Here is a 13,389-nt window from a genome sequence, read left to right on the forward strand (position 1 = left end):
AGTAGGGTGTTTACTTTTGCAGAGCATGCAAGAGAATCCACCTTTCAAACAAAATCTTACGTGGAAACTTTAATATATAAAATAGATAAAAGTGAGCTGTTCTGTAGGGGGCAAGGGATCCTTTGCAGCAGCTACCAAGGAATCCCTGAGCTGCAGCACAAAGTCTGAAAATCATCGTCTATTATTTGGATGAAAAAGAAAAGTATTCAGGACATACGCTTTTTCAAGTCTTTTATTTTAGATTAAAAATAATAACCACAGGGCCAGCCCCAGTGGCCTACTGGTTAAGCGTGGTGTGCTCTGCTCCAGTGGCCCAGGTTCGGTTCCTGGGTGTGGACCTACACCACTCATGTGTCAGTGGCCACGCTGTGGTGCCGGCTCACATACAATAAGAGGAAGATTGGCAACAGATGTTAGCTCAGGGCGAATCTTCCTCAGGAAAAACAAAAATAAACCACAAAAATGAAAAGCTCTGATCAAAACTGCATATTACTCATAATCTATAAAGAACTGAGGTAAAAAATAGAAAAACACTCTGCTGGCTTACCAAATGAAATCATATTAATTCTATTCTATCACATTGTCAACACAAAAAGGAAAAAGCCCAAGCAATTAGGATAACATCGAAGACAAAATTCATATTTCTATTTGAAATATCTAGAAAACCGCAATTCACTTCCTTCTGTGTTTCCCTGCAGCAGCTATCAACACCCTGGGAAGTACTTACTTTGCAGTGTCAGCACCACTTGTAATAAGAGTGTTGATGAGCAGCTCATGGCCGTACCTTGCTGCTATGTGCAAAGGCGTGTTTCCATTCTTATCCTCACAGTCAATTACAGCTCCTGCAATAAAGGACATACTGTCAGACACCAGACTATAAAAAGATCAAGTCAAATCTATTACATGGAAAGTAACATAAAATGCTATTCAAGCACAAACTAACAGATATAGCAATTTAACTAGATTTTACTCACAGTACATTTATTGGGCCAGAAACTGGGGTTACAAATTTTATACTTCAAGTAATTTTGTGAATTGAGCATAAGGTTTTAACAGATTTAAAAATAACAAAAGGGTTCTGGGGTCCAATAAGTTTAGAAACCACTGTATTAAAACAAAATTAAACACATTTCTTTAGAGCAAGACATTTCAGAGCTTTCATGTGCACATTCTATGTGTCATCAAGAAGACCGCATGCAATGTTTCACGAAGTATTTGATCACGAACCTATTCATTCTTACTTTCTCCCTGCAAAACCATAACAGCTATTATCTTGAGGACTACTAACAGTTCCTTGGAACATAGGCTTGGCAAACACTGCTTTAAAGTAATGCACCTAAAAGTTCTTTTTATTTAAAAGTTTAGCTTGCCTAATACTAATTCAAACGCAAAAGAATACAAGTTCAAAAAATAAATGAAGATCCTAAAAATAGTTCAAAATATTCAAAAGTGGAAAAAAGATAAAGGCAACAGAGTCTTTGTTAATATATAACACAAAGTGCAGGGGGAAGGCAGTTTTCTATTTAGCAATGTTTAAAAAAAAAGCCAACACTAACTGCTAGAGAAATTATATTTATAATCCGGGGGAAACAAAACAAAAATAAATGAAAGACAAAATTACAAAAGATACATATACATGGCATTTTATATTCTTTATTATTTGATTTTCATGAGACCTGAAATCAAATATTAAAAATATATAGATTGCTATGACAATTCCTTAATACTACTCATTTTGGGGATGTTTTTACTACATTTAAGAAAAAAAACAAACAGAAATACTTTTTACCACTCTGGATAATGGTTTGTGATCTGGAGAATCTACCGTGGAGGGCAGTCATGTGCAGGGGGGTTTTCCCATCTTTGCTCTGAAATAATCAAACAAAAGAGATCTAAAACTATTGTTATATCCATAATAAGTAATCTTTAGTTTCATTTTGAATATCCTCTTGCATCTTTATTTTGTATAACTATTACTCAAGCATTAAGTTTAATTGAAGCCTATGGAGGTAAAACAGCTGTTCAAAATTATAAACTAATTTTTTTAGCATGTATATCATCATAAAGCACAAATATATAAAAAATTCTCAATGCCTACAGTTCATAAAAAGCTCTGCGTGGTAGGTATGATGTAATCTTAATATCATTTCTATTTCATAGATGGTGAAACTGAAACACAAAGATACTAAATGATTCAACTAAGGTCACATAATCGGACTGGTACAGCCAGGATGTGTTTCCCATGTTTCAAAAATTTCACATTGCTACAGTTCTTTGTAAGAAATGCTGAATGCCTCCTTGACCAAGGAAAAGTGAATGTTAGAATTAACTTCAGCCACTATAATTCACTTTAAAAACTATATATATTAATTTGTTTATACTTATTTGTAATAAATATCATTAGCTATTTTCTCAAATTGCTTAAAATAATAAATAAGACTGGATGTGCACTGTGTGTATCTAATGTAGAAATTCTGAAATTCTAAAGGAGTGCTAAATATGAAGAAAAACAATGCCAGATTTAGGTGATATCTTTTATTCTGAGTTAGGTAAAGTCTTTTCTTCCCTAAAATTGTTTTGTTAATCAAAATATACATGTGACCATCACAAAAGAAAGAAACTGTTTTGCAATTTCTAATCCCTCAGCAAGATTCAGTAACCTTCTGTGTATATATTCAAAATTGAAAAGTGAGAAGTGTTCTAAGTTTACACTAAAATTGCATTAAGAAATCCTCATGTCATTATAACAATGGAGTATTAGACCAACTTCATAAATATCTACATAGGTGTTTGATTCCATAATTTTATACTAATTTTTTCAAGCAAACAAGCCATCCAATTGGCAAGTTATCTTAAAGAATTTTCAATCTTTTGGAGGCAGTGTGTACACAGAGAGTGACAAAAGAAACCAAAACCAAGCAAGCAAGCAAACTCTGGCTCTGGAGTCAGAATAACCTGAGCGTGAATCCCAGCTCTGCCACTTACCACAGCCAAGATTCTGGAGAAGTTGCCTCAATTCTTGAGCCTTCACTTCCTCAACTGAAAATTGATATAATACCACCTATACCTGATAGGTTTGTTATACAGAATAAATATAATAATATTTGTAAAACACCCATATAACACACCAGTGTATGTTACAATACAGACTTTTATTTCTATTTGGTGTTTTTATTTATGTACCAGTTGTTATTCTTTCAGCCAGGAAAACAAAAATCACAAAGGCATTTTAATAAAGGGATCCCAGTCTGTATGTCTTTTCAAAATGTTCCCTACATGACATATCTTGATTTTTTTTTTTTTTTTTTTGCTGAGGAAGATTTGCCCTGAGCTAACATCTGTTGCCAATCTTCCTCTTTTCTGCTTGAGGAAGATTCGCCCTGAGCTAACATCTGTGCCAATTTTCCTCTACTTTGTATGTGGGTCACCGCCACAGCATGGCCACCAATGAGTGACGTACGTTCTGTGCCCAGGAACCGAACCTGGGCCACCAAAGCAAAGTGCACTGAACTTAACCATTAGGCCACAGGGGCCAGCCCTGACATATCTTGGTTTTTAATGTTAATCTTTTACTTACAGGCATTTTTTTTACAGGCAAAAACCAAAAACTAAAGTGTAATAAAAATTTAAGTTCATAAAATGAGAAATTTGAAATATAATTATAGCTAACATTTATATATATAGCAAGCACTATGTTCCAGACAGTTTTAAAACACTTCATATATATTTGCCATTTACTCCTCACAATCCTATGAGATAGATACAATTAACCCTATTTTATAGGCCCTGGATTAAGCAATGTAAGCAGGTCTCAGAGCTAATAAGTGGTGGAGTCCTTTACTATAAGCCTACAGTTGGCATTTGATTAACATTTTTACTTTCTACATACTGATCATAAAAAGTACTCTAAATATACAAAGGAAAAAGAGATTCAGATTACCAACTGAAAAGTCCACATTAAGACATGTTAGGAGGGGGGAGAACACATTTCTTTCTCACTGAATTGGGGAGAAAATGGGTGGATTTTTTTCTTAAGTCACCTTAAATCGTTTTAGAATCAAATTAGGAGTTTTAAACAAAAAATGAAAAAAGACCCACCAAAATTCTAAGAGTTGGTTTCACATGTGACCAAAAACAGCAACAACAACAAAAAAGCCACAGTACTTGTTAGGTTTAAATTTTAAATCAAGTATTTGGGGGTATTTTGTTTATATGACCCAAATTTATTCTTAAAGAACAGGGTGGGGTGGGAAAAGACATTCATCTAAATGATACAATCAATGCAGTGAGGCTCATGCTAAGCGAGGTTATAACGAGACTCATATTCCTTTTTAAACTCCATTCATTTTACCTCTATGTATATTCTGTGAGACAACCAACTTAAAAACTTATAAACTGAATTAATTACAAACCTAAATTCACATTCTAATTTTCTAGTCATCTGCAACTTGATCAAGGACAGAAACATCAAAATGGAGAATGGACGGGGTAGGAGGAAAAGATGAAGCAAGGAGAAAGAGATGACCTGATAAGGAGAACATGAGGGTTAGCAAATATAATTTTTTATAACATAAGGCAAGTGTCAAAGCCTTAGCTCCTTAGTCAAACGATAATTCCATAAGCACTGATTTGACAAATACAGAAAACACAGGTGTCAGGAATGAAGATATATTCTCGAACGAACACATTCTCAACGGTTGAAAACTTACAGCTATCAACAATTTTTACATAATTTCAGAGCTAGAAGGTACCTTAAGAAGTCATTAATAACACGGTAAATGTGATCCAACGGAACTTGGCAATAAGGTAATCGGACAATTGCATATAAACGGGATGTCATATATCCTGACACGAGACTAAGGCAACTTTTATGAAATTTATTTTTAAACCAACACCATAGCTTGTCGCCTTCCAATCTAAACTACCATATCTTAACTGCTTTGCTTAAAAACTCCCTCGTCATGTGTAAAATCCACCAGTGAATTTTCTAAATCATTAAGGAGGTAACTTCAAATAGGACCATTATACTATAAGTGAGCCTCTTTTAGCACAGATTCTCATTTCTACATTTCAAAAGAAAATATAGACTTAAAAATAATCACAGATACTAGAGTCAGCTATGTAAGCAATGACATATGAATCAAGTGATTCATTATCATCAAATTATATTAAACATTCATGTCTAAATGGCACTGTATCAAAGAATTAGAAAGTCTAATTTTTACCCTCTAAAGACAGCATATATAAACTAAAAAACATGTAACAGCTAATGATACATGTAAGCCTCCCTTATTCCATATACTTAATATTTAACATACAAAAATGATTTTAACTACAGTCACTTTATCATAAGCAGGTCTCACAGAGACTAAAAAAATCTGGTTGTGATCTTTTCTTTTGAGAAATGTTAAGAAAATTTCAAAAATCTTATTTTTTAGATAGCCTAATCTTCATTAAAAAATATTACCAGGCCTTTGAGCAAACAAGTAACAATTTTTCTCTCCCACAAGAGTTTATTTTTCTGGGCCCTGATTATCCAAACAGAAGGAATTCTTTAAATGAAAACAGGCAGTTCAAACTTACTATCAATACATTTTTAGTAATTATTTAAACTATCAAAAAAACTTTAGTAGGTGATTTGATTGAGAACTGAAAGCTTTAAATGTATTTTCTTAAGAGAGACACTTAACCTTAAGCACAATAGGAGTTCTTTACAACACATCATGCCCTTTCCTTCCTTGGGTGTGGTATGTATAAAGTTTGTCCTCTGGCTGGGAGATGGCAATTTAGAGCAATGACCTAATTATAGATGGACTTGCTGCTGATACAGCTGTCAGAGTGGGTCAGTGGAATCATTAAAGGCTTCTCTCAAGTTAGAGAGGTAAGAAAATGGACTCTTTTCTCTACCAGTTTGAAAGACACTGGCTCATCCTTCCTACCAAAGCAGCTGAAATCTTATGTAATTAAACCTCTGAAGACCACATTTTAAGCTTAAATGTTTTTGCTAATGCTAAAATGGTTCAATTTTATCTGTGGTTTTCTTTCTTCATACCACAAGATATGGTCTGGCAAGTGCTCAAAGAATGAATTGACAAATTAATACAGAGCAATCAGGGAAAGCATCTTAGAACATCTAAAATGATGCTTACACATTACAGTGATGTTCAAAATTGTGGTTGCATATGCTTTTCCACAGAATAATACAGTTGAAGTACATTTATTTTGGCTCCAGAATTTTCACATATTTCTAAAATTCAAATAATCACTCCTGAAAGTGATTATGACCAAAAAACAACTATTCCTTATTTGTAACAGATTGATATTGGTCTTTTAATTTAACATTGTGAAAAATTTCAAAACAGAAAAGTTGAAAGAATATTACAGTGAAAACCCATATACATACCACTAACATTTTACTATACGAGCATTATCACATGTCAATCTCTCCATCCATCCATCCATCCATCCATCCATCCATCTAATTATTTGATGCTTTTCAAAGTTACCTGCAGTTATCACTATATATTACCTCTAAGCATTTTGGTATGCACCATCATTAACTAGGGTTTAACATTTGTTTGGTTTGTTATTTTCTAAGGGAAAATTTACACGCAATGGAGTGTACAAATCTTATATGTACCACTTCATGAATTTTGACAAATGCTTACTTATATAACACAAAGCCTGTCAAAATACAGAACATTACCATCACCCCAGAGGGTTCCTCTATGCCCCTTTTTCATCAATCCCTCCTCCCAGAGGCAACAACTGTTCTTTTTTTTTTTCTTTCAACTATAGAATCTGGAACACCATACAAATGGAATTGCGTCCGTTCTAGAACCTTTTATAAATGGAAATAGTGTATATAGTCTTGTGCAAGGCTTTTACTCAGCATATTTTTAAGATTCATCTGTGTTCTTGTGTGCATCAATAATTTGTTCCTTTTTATAGCTGAATGGTATTTGTTATTGATATTGTTTTAAACAGTGAACTCCTCAATTCTACAGTACGGATTCTGATTTTATTTCATACCTTCATATTCACATCGGCCCCATTGCCTACTAGAAGCTCTAAACACAATGCTCCATGTGTTGATGCAGCAGCAAAGTGCAAAGGAGTAAATCCTTTTTCATTCTTTTGATTAACATTAGCACCACAGTCTATAAGTTCATTCACTACAACATCTTGTCCATTATAGCAGGCTACATGAAGAGGTGTATTTCCATAGGCATTTGGTTCATTCATCTATTGGAAGAAAAAAAATGTCAGTGTTAAAGTATATTGCTAATATCATTGCTGTGAGCTATTTTAGCAACACTGTGGTTGCAATCAAATTATTAAAGTGAGAAACAGACAGGGATAAATACACAGATAAGGTTTATAATTCTCAAGTTCTTTTAAAATCACGAACATTAACAACAGCATTTTGGTGGTCAAATGGATTTTGTACATTCAGGGAATATAATTCATATATACGATGCCTACTTCATGACAAAACTGAATAATTCCAAGAGACATATTTTAGGAAAATGAAAACTAAGATAATGTATTCCTATAAGCCTTGTAGGTAAGGGATAATTAGAGAATTAACTGTAAGAATCATGAAAAATGAACACAAATTGAAAATCCTGAGATATATTGAATAACATGCATATTTCCAGCCTTTTCGGTTGTAGTGACAAATGGTTCAAGTTGGTAATGAAGTAAAGATGACGATTTTAAAAAAGAGTGGCATCTTTTTCTATTTATTTAATTCATTTTTGCAACAAACTTAGGCTCTAGATATTTTCCAGCCTTACATGTTGACATTTTACCAAAATGAATATGCTCAAAAGAATACGCTCAATATTGTGAAATAATTCATGCAACTCAAGTTTCTTATTCGTTCTATTTCTAATAAATAAAGCGGGTGAATACTTTAAAGTTTACATGACTTTTGTGCAGTAAAGAATTTGACCTTTGCCCGAAGGGACGTCTGGCCTTCGTTCTTGTCTTCTGGGAGGTAATGTATGGCATGCCTGATGGGAGTGTCCTTGTTTAGGGTGGGAGCTGGCTACACTGGATCTTAGAGTAGGACTGACCACAGCCGATAGTCTTAGGGTAGGGGCTGACCATGCCACATAAACCAACCATGTGATTCCGGTGGGGGCTTTGAGTCCCTCAGTATCAGTGGACTTGGAGACTAAAATCAACCACGTGGGCAGTTGATCAATAACGCCTATGTAATGGAGCCCCAATAAAAACTCTGAAAACAAAGCTCAGGTGAGCTTTCCTGGTTGGCAATACTACGTGCATATTGTCACACACTGATACTGGGAGAGTAAGGAGTCCTAACTCCTTGGGGAGAGGACAACGGAAGCCTTGTGTTTAGAATACTCCTGGACTCTACCCTATGTGTCTCTTCCTTTGGCGGATCTTAATTTTTATATTTTCTGTGTAACAAACCATAACTCTGAGTATTAATAGTTTTCAGTGAGTGTTTTGAGTCTTTTTAGTGAATTATCAAACTGGAAGGTGGTTTTGGGAAACCCCCAAACTTGTAGTGGTCAGAAGTAAGGGTAGTCTTGGTGGAGAGTGTGCCCTCTAACCATGTAGTTGGCCCCAACTTATCACAACTTTAACATTTTCTTTTCTGAGATCCCTGGTAACAGAAATTGGAGGAAGTGAAAAAGTAACATTTAATTTTAGTCAAAGTACCGAAATTCATCAGCAAAAGCTAGGAGACATGGAACAGATTCTCCCTCAGAGCCTCCAGAACTCTGAAATTAAATTTGTTGTTTTAAGTCACTCACTTTGTTATGGAGGCCACGTGTCACTAAACGGCTCTAAGTCTGACCACTTTTCTCCAAAGAACACTCTGTCACCAGAGTTTACAAAAGTTATTTTACTGTCAATAAAATAAGTTTAAAAAATTGCACCAGAATGGACTTGAAACAGTGATCAGAAACAAGGTCGTCTCATTTATCTAGGTCAGGGTCTTTTAAGGCATTATATTACTCTGGTGAATCAGAGCTACAGGAACCTTTGAGTTGAAATAAAACTTTTATCTGTTTGCACTCTACAAGATCCTACCTAACAAGGTGTTTTGATTTTTGCAACTTCTTCTCACAAGCCCCATACTTTTAATAACTACTTGCTTGCTTTAGACAAAGTGCTTCACATAGTCCTTAAGAGTTTATTCTGCTGTACAGTTCTGCCATGTAGTCTTTGTCCAACCAGACTACCACCTACCTTTTTCTTGTTTGTTTTTTGCAGCTGATCTAAACTGCCTCCCTCTAGCAGAGCCTTACCCTCTCTCCTTCTAATTTGCTGCTTTTAATCTGTGTTTTGAAGAACCAGATGAATTTGTCAGAACTGTACCTAAAATAAGAGTAAATATACTGAGAGTGGGCATACAGTACATGGGCTTAAATGATGGCTTGTGAAAGCTACAGGTATTCTTAGCTATCTCAATTCAAGAATCAAATATATTCAGATAAAGCAGCAATCTCTCCTAACCAAACAGATTTATATAGTAAGGGACAGTTAAGCGATGGGCAAGGAGCTTCTAGTTTTCCTGTCTAGCTCCTGCCAATATTCTGTAATGTGAACTGCTACAGTCATTTAAAGGGAATATCAGACTAGCTGGGCAAATTAGACTAACAATAACCTAGTCACTTAAAAAAAAACAATCCAAGTGTGTCTGATCTACTGGTTTCCACAGCTGAAATGGAGCTACAGGGTCTGGAACGTGGAGGAAAAAAACTTCTGTCAATCAATCATTCACCTTTGGAATGTATTTTACCTCTTAATATACATTGATTGATTATATGTCTTAATCAGATATCAGTGCCCTATATATTATGTAAAGGACTATAAATATCTGGTTAAAACACAAAAACATTATTGTGTGAAAACATCTTTAACGTTTGAAATAACTTCTGCCAACAATGAAATCACAAACATAAAATGCTCCATTCATTTATACTGCTCAATCTATATACTTACATCAACTCCAAGATCTAGAAGGTACTTGACTACGCTGATCATTCCACTAGAGGCTGCTGCATGAAGAGGTGTATAAGACTTCTTATCCTTGCATGTCACTTCAGCTCCGTGTGCCACAAGTAATTTCACTACTTCAATGTGACCTGAAAATGTGTTTATGAAGAAAGAAATAAACAGAAATATAATCTTCAATACCTTCAAAGAAAGGTAAAAATGCAAATTAACTAGATAATGCATGACAAGTCACCAATAAATCACGTTATAACCAGAGAGAGAATAGAAAAAAAAAAAAAGAATTAAGGATAATTTTGGTAAATGGTGATAGAGGTAACTAATAATTGAAAATAATACATTTAATTGATCATTTTATCCAGTGAGAACTTTGCAATCTATAATCTTCCTTTTACCTAGATCTTGTTTTCAAGGCTGTTTTAATACATTCTCAAGTTCTGAAGTTAGCTTTTAAGGTCTAATCTAAGACATTAGTTTATGTTTCTCTGCCTCAGTGGAATCTTTTTCTACTTGAAAATCTGCGAGTGGCTGGGGCTTGTTTCTTAAAAATGTTAGGTATTTAGAACATGCAGCTAAAAACTTCTTTTTCCAAATTATTTCCACCAAATGTCCTTAATCAACTTAGTTCGCTACTCACCCTTTTATCAATCAGGACAGGCTAAGTTATATGTGCTGTGGTTAACAATCAACTCCCAAATCTCAGTGGCTTAAAAAATTAGCATTTTATTTCTCATTAACACTATGATAGCTTGGAAAGACGGCTCTGCTCAGTCACTCAAGGACCTAGGCTCATGTAGCTAATAAGATCTTGAATATGACTGGTCACTGTGCCAGAAGGAGGATTAGACTCCAAAGTCTCACAACAGCAGTTAAATGCTCTAGCCCACAGATGATGTTGCTTTCAATTCATTAGTCAGAACTAGTCTCAGGCCTCACCCAACCACACAAGAAGGCCAGGAAGGGGAACACGTATCTGGAAGGATTTTTATTCAATTAGATTATACAGTGCTTTCTCCTCCCTCTATCATCCTTGTCAACTCTGTGCCTTTGTTCATGGGATTCCTTCGTTGTATGGAATGTTCTACTTGGACGTCTCTTTCCAACCATTGCTACTAATCCTTGAAGGCCCATGTCAGTTCCTATCTTCCCTGACCCAGTCATCTCTCTTCCCTAGAAGCCTTATAAGCCAAAAGCACCATGTACCTATAAGTACTATATAATAAGCATATAATACCCTGTGAGGTTTCTTAAACTCGAATCATTATTTAATTAACTCTTTAACTACTTTTATCTATTAGCTTCCCAAATATATGTCTTTAAAGGCAAATATCATATGCTCTTATGTTCTACTTCTTGGTATTACATAGGGCCAAGACCAGCATTATATACAAAATAGGTACCCAATAAATATTTGTTACATTAAATAAATTGCTCATGATGCTATTTTTTTATATCCCTTCATAGGGAGCAAGTATATAAAGTTAATAACTATAAAAATGAGGCTTCCAAACACAGGCCCCCCTCCCTCAACAAAATTAAGCCGAGATACAAGATGCACAAAGAATCAAGCAGATGTAGGTATTAACATATAAATTATCAATTGAAGTGGACACTTTCAGCTAGTTCTTTTCCCATCTCAATACGAAAAAGAAATATCTACTATATTTTTAGGAAAAAAACAAAAGAATACTTAACAAATGACTGGGTGCTAAATTAAATGCGACTACCATATAAGAGTATTAACTGTACAAAAGATCCCTCACTACACATTACTCTCTGATCTATGGCTCTAGAAAGACAGCTACTTGGGTTTTACCATAATCCAGTGAAAATAAGGACATATAAGACCCAGGAGGCTCACACATACATATAGCTTTTTTAACAGGCAAATGCATATTATTCACCAAATGCCAAAAAGAAACTAAGTTCTCTTGATGTTTAAGACTCGAAGGCCCACAATACAAACATACTAGAAAAACTGTTAAAAACCAACACATCATTCTAAATGATGCAGATCATATTAATTGTGCATACAAACTAGCAGACTCCAGGAAGTATGAACTTTTCCTAACACCAATAAAGCCCTATTTTAAAAAGGGGCTATGCATAGGCAAATTTAAAATCTTAAAATTGACAAATATTTATTTAAGAACATTTCAGAAATATGGATCAACTCCTTCAATGGACCATTGACAACATGAAGAAGGGGCCTTCCCATAGTCAGTTTGGGGGTGATTTATTTAAAAGAAAAAAGGGAAGAACGCTCTCGAGTGAAAAACATGATACTATTCTAGCTAGGTGGACCCTGGCCAGAACATATAATTCTCTTCCTTGTCAATTCATAGAATAATGCCACCAATGGGACTAGATTTCAGTTAACTCATCTAGGTGTATTTTCAGAAGATGGCATCCATTAGACATGCATGGTATACATAATTCTGTAATCAATAACAAGATCCTTTTACAACATTATATCCATGCAATGTGAACTTGACAAATGTAATCATCATCCTTCAGTCAGGAATTTGAAAAATTCTCTACATTTTTCTTTTGTTCATGAATGTATAGGAAAAGTAAAATGAGCTATGTTTAGAATTTGTAAGTTTTTACGAAAAGAAAGGAGAAAAAACACCATTTCATATCCATTCAAATTATGTATGCATTGCTTCAAGAAGAAATAATGTAGTAAGTTGCTAATCAAGGTAATTAATATTCATTCAGTACCTTCTATGTCAAAATCATCACGGTAAGGTAATTTGAGGTAGAACTTGGCTGGATATTGCTAAAAGTACTGAAAGCAACAGAAAAGATGAATGTGTAAAACGGATCTTAATGAAGGTTCATGGAACAAATATGGGGTAGGGAGGGGTAAATGATCAATTCATTTAGAGATAGGTAGGGCTGGGGAATACTGACAGAGAATTCAATAAAAGCATAAGGATAACAGGTAGAGCCTGAAAGAAAAGTAAGGAGAGCCTCAACCAGGGGACAGAAGGCCAGGGCAGATAGCCTGGGAGAAATAAATTATAAGAAGACTAAACTGTAATCCTAATGTCTCTTACACGAATATTGACTGATTCTCTGAGTATGACCTAGAGGTGACAATGACCTGGACTTCAGGCTTGTCTATTAGACCAGTCAATAGCTCCCCACTTTCACATGTTTAGTTCTCTTTAATCATGAATGCCTAGAACAGCTGAACAGTTTTAGAAGCTGTGTGTCAATACTCCTCTTTCTCCACATCTAAAGCAAGGAAGAGAAGGGAAAGGAGAATTATGAATCTCTGAATGTTTATGCTCAAAAATTAAACGGACAGTGAGGTCCAAGAAACACAGAGTATCTTTTTCAATCTACAATTGACCTGAAAAGAGATACTCTGTGGATCAGGGA

At 34.8% G+C, this 13,389-nt stretch overlaps 1 protein-coding gene across 9 annotated transcripts in view; it reads right to left on the reverse strand.

Annotated features, from left to right (window-relative positions):
* ANKRD28 (ankyrin repeat domain 28) overlaps nucleotides 1–13,389 on the reverse strand; it is a 184,874-nt gene that overhangs the window by 35,532 nt on the left and 135,953 nt on the right. For all 9 annotated transcript variants that reach the window (XM_014789767.2, XM_014789756.2, XM_014789763.2 and 6 more), the window contains 4 exons: nucleotides 9,988–10,130; nucleotides 7,033–7,245; nucleotides 1,790–1,868; nucleotides 728–842 (listed from right to left, as the gene is read on the reverse strand). In XM_014789767.2, coding sequence (XP_014645253.1) covers nucleotides 728–842; nucleotides 1,790–1,868; nucleotides 7,033–7,245; nucleotides 9,988–10,130 — 550 coding nt within the window. The remainder of the gene's footprint in view (nucleotides 1–727; nucleotides 843–1,789; nucleotides 1,869–7,032; nucleotides 7,246–9,987; nucleotides 10,131–13,389) is intronic.

This window comes from Ceratotherium simum, chromosome 5 (assembly GCF_057802395.1).
Source record: "Ceratotherium simum simum isolate JZ-2026a chromosome 5, ASM5780239v1, whole genome shotgun sequence".
In the NCBI taxonomy this organism is placed as follows: Eukaryota; Metazoa; Chordata; class Mammalia; order Perissodactyla; family Rhinocerotidae; genus Ceratotherium; species Ceratotherium simum.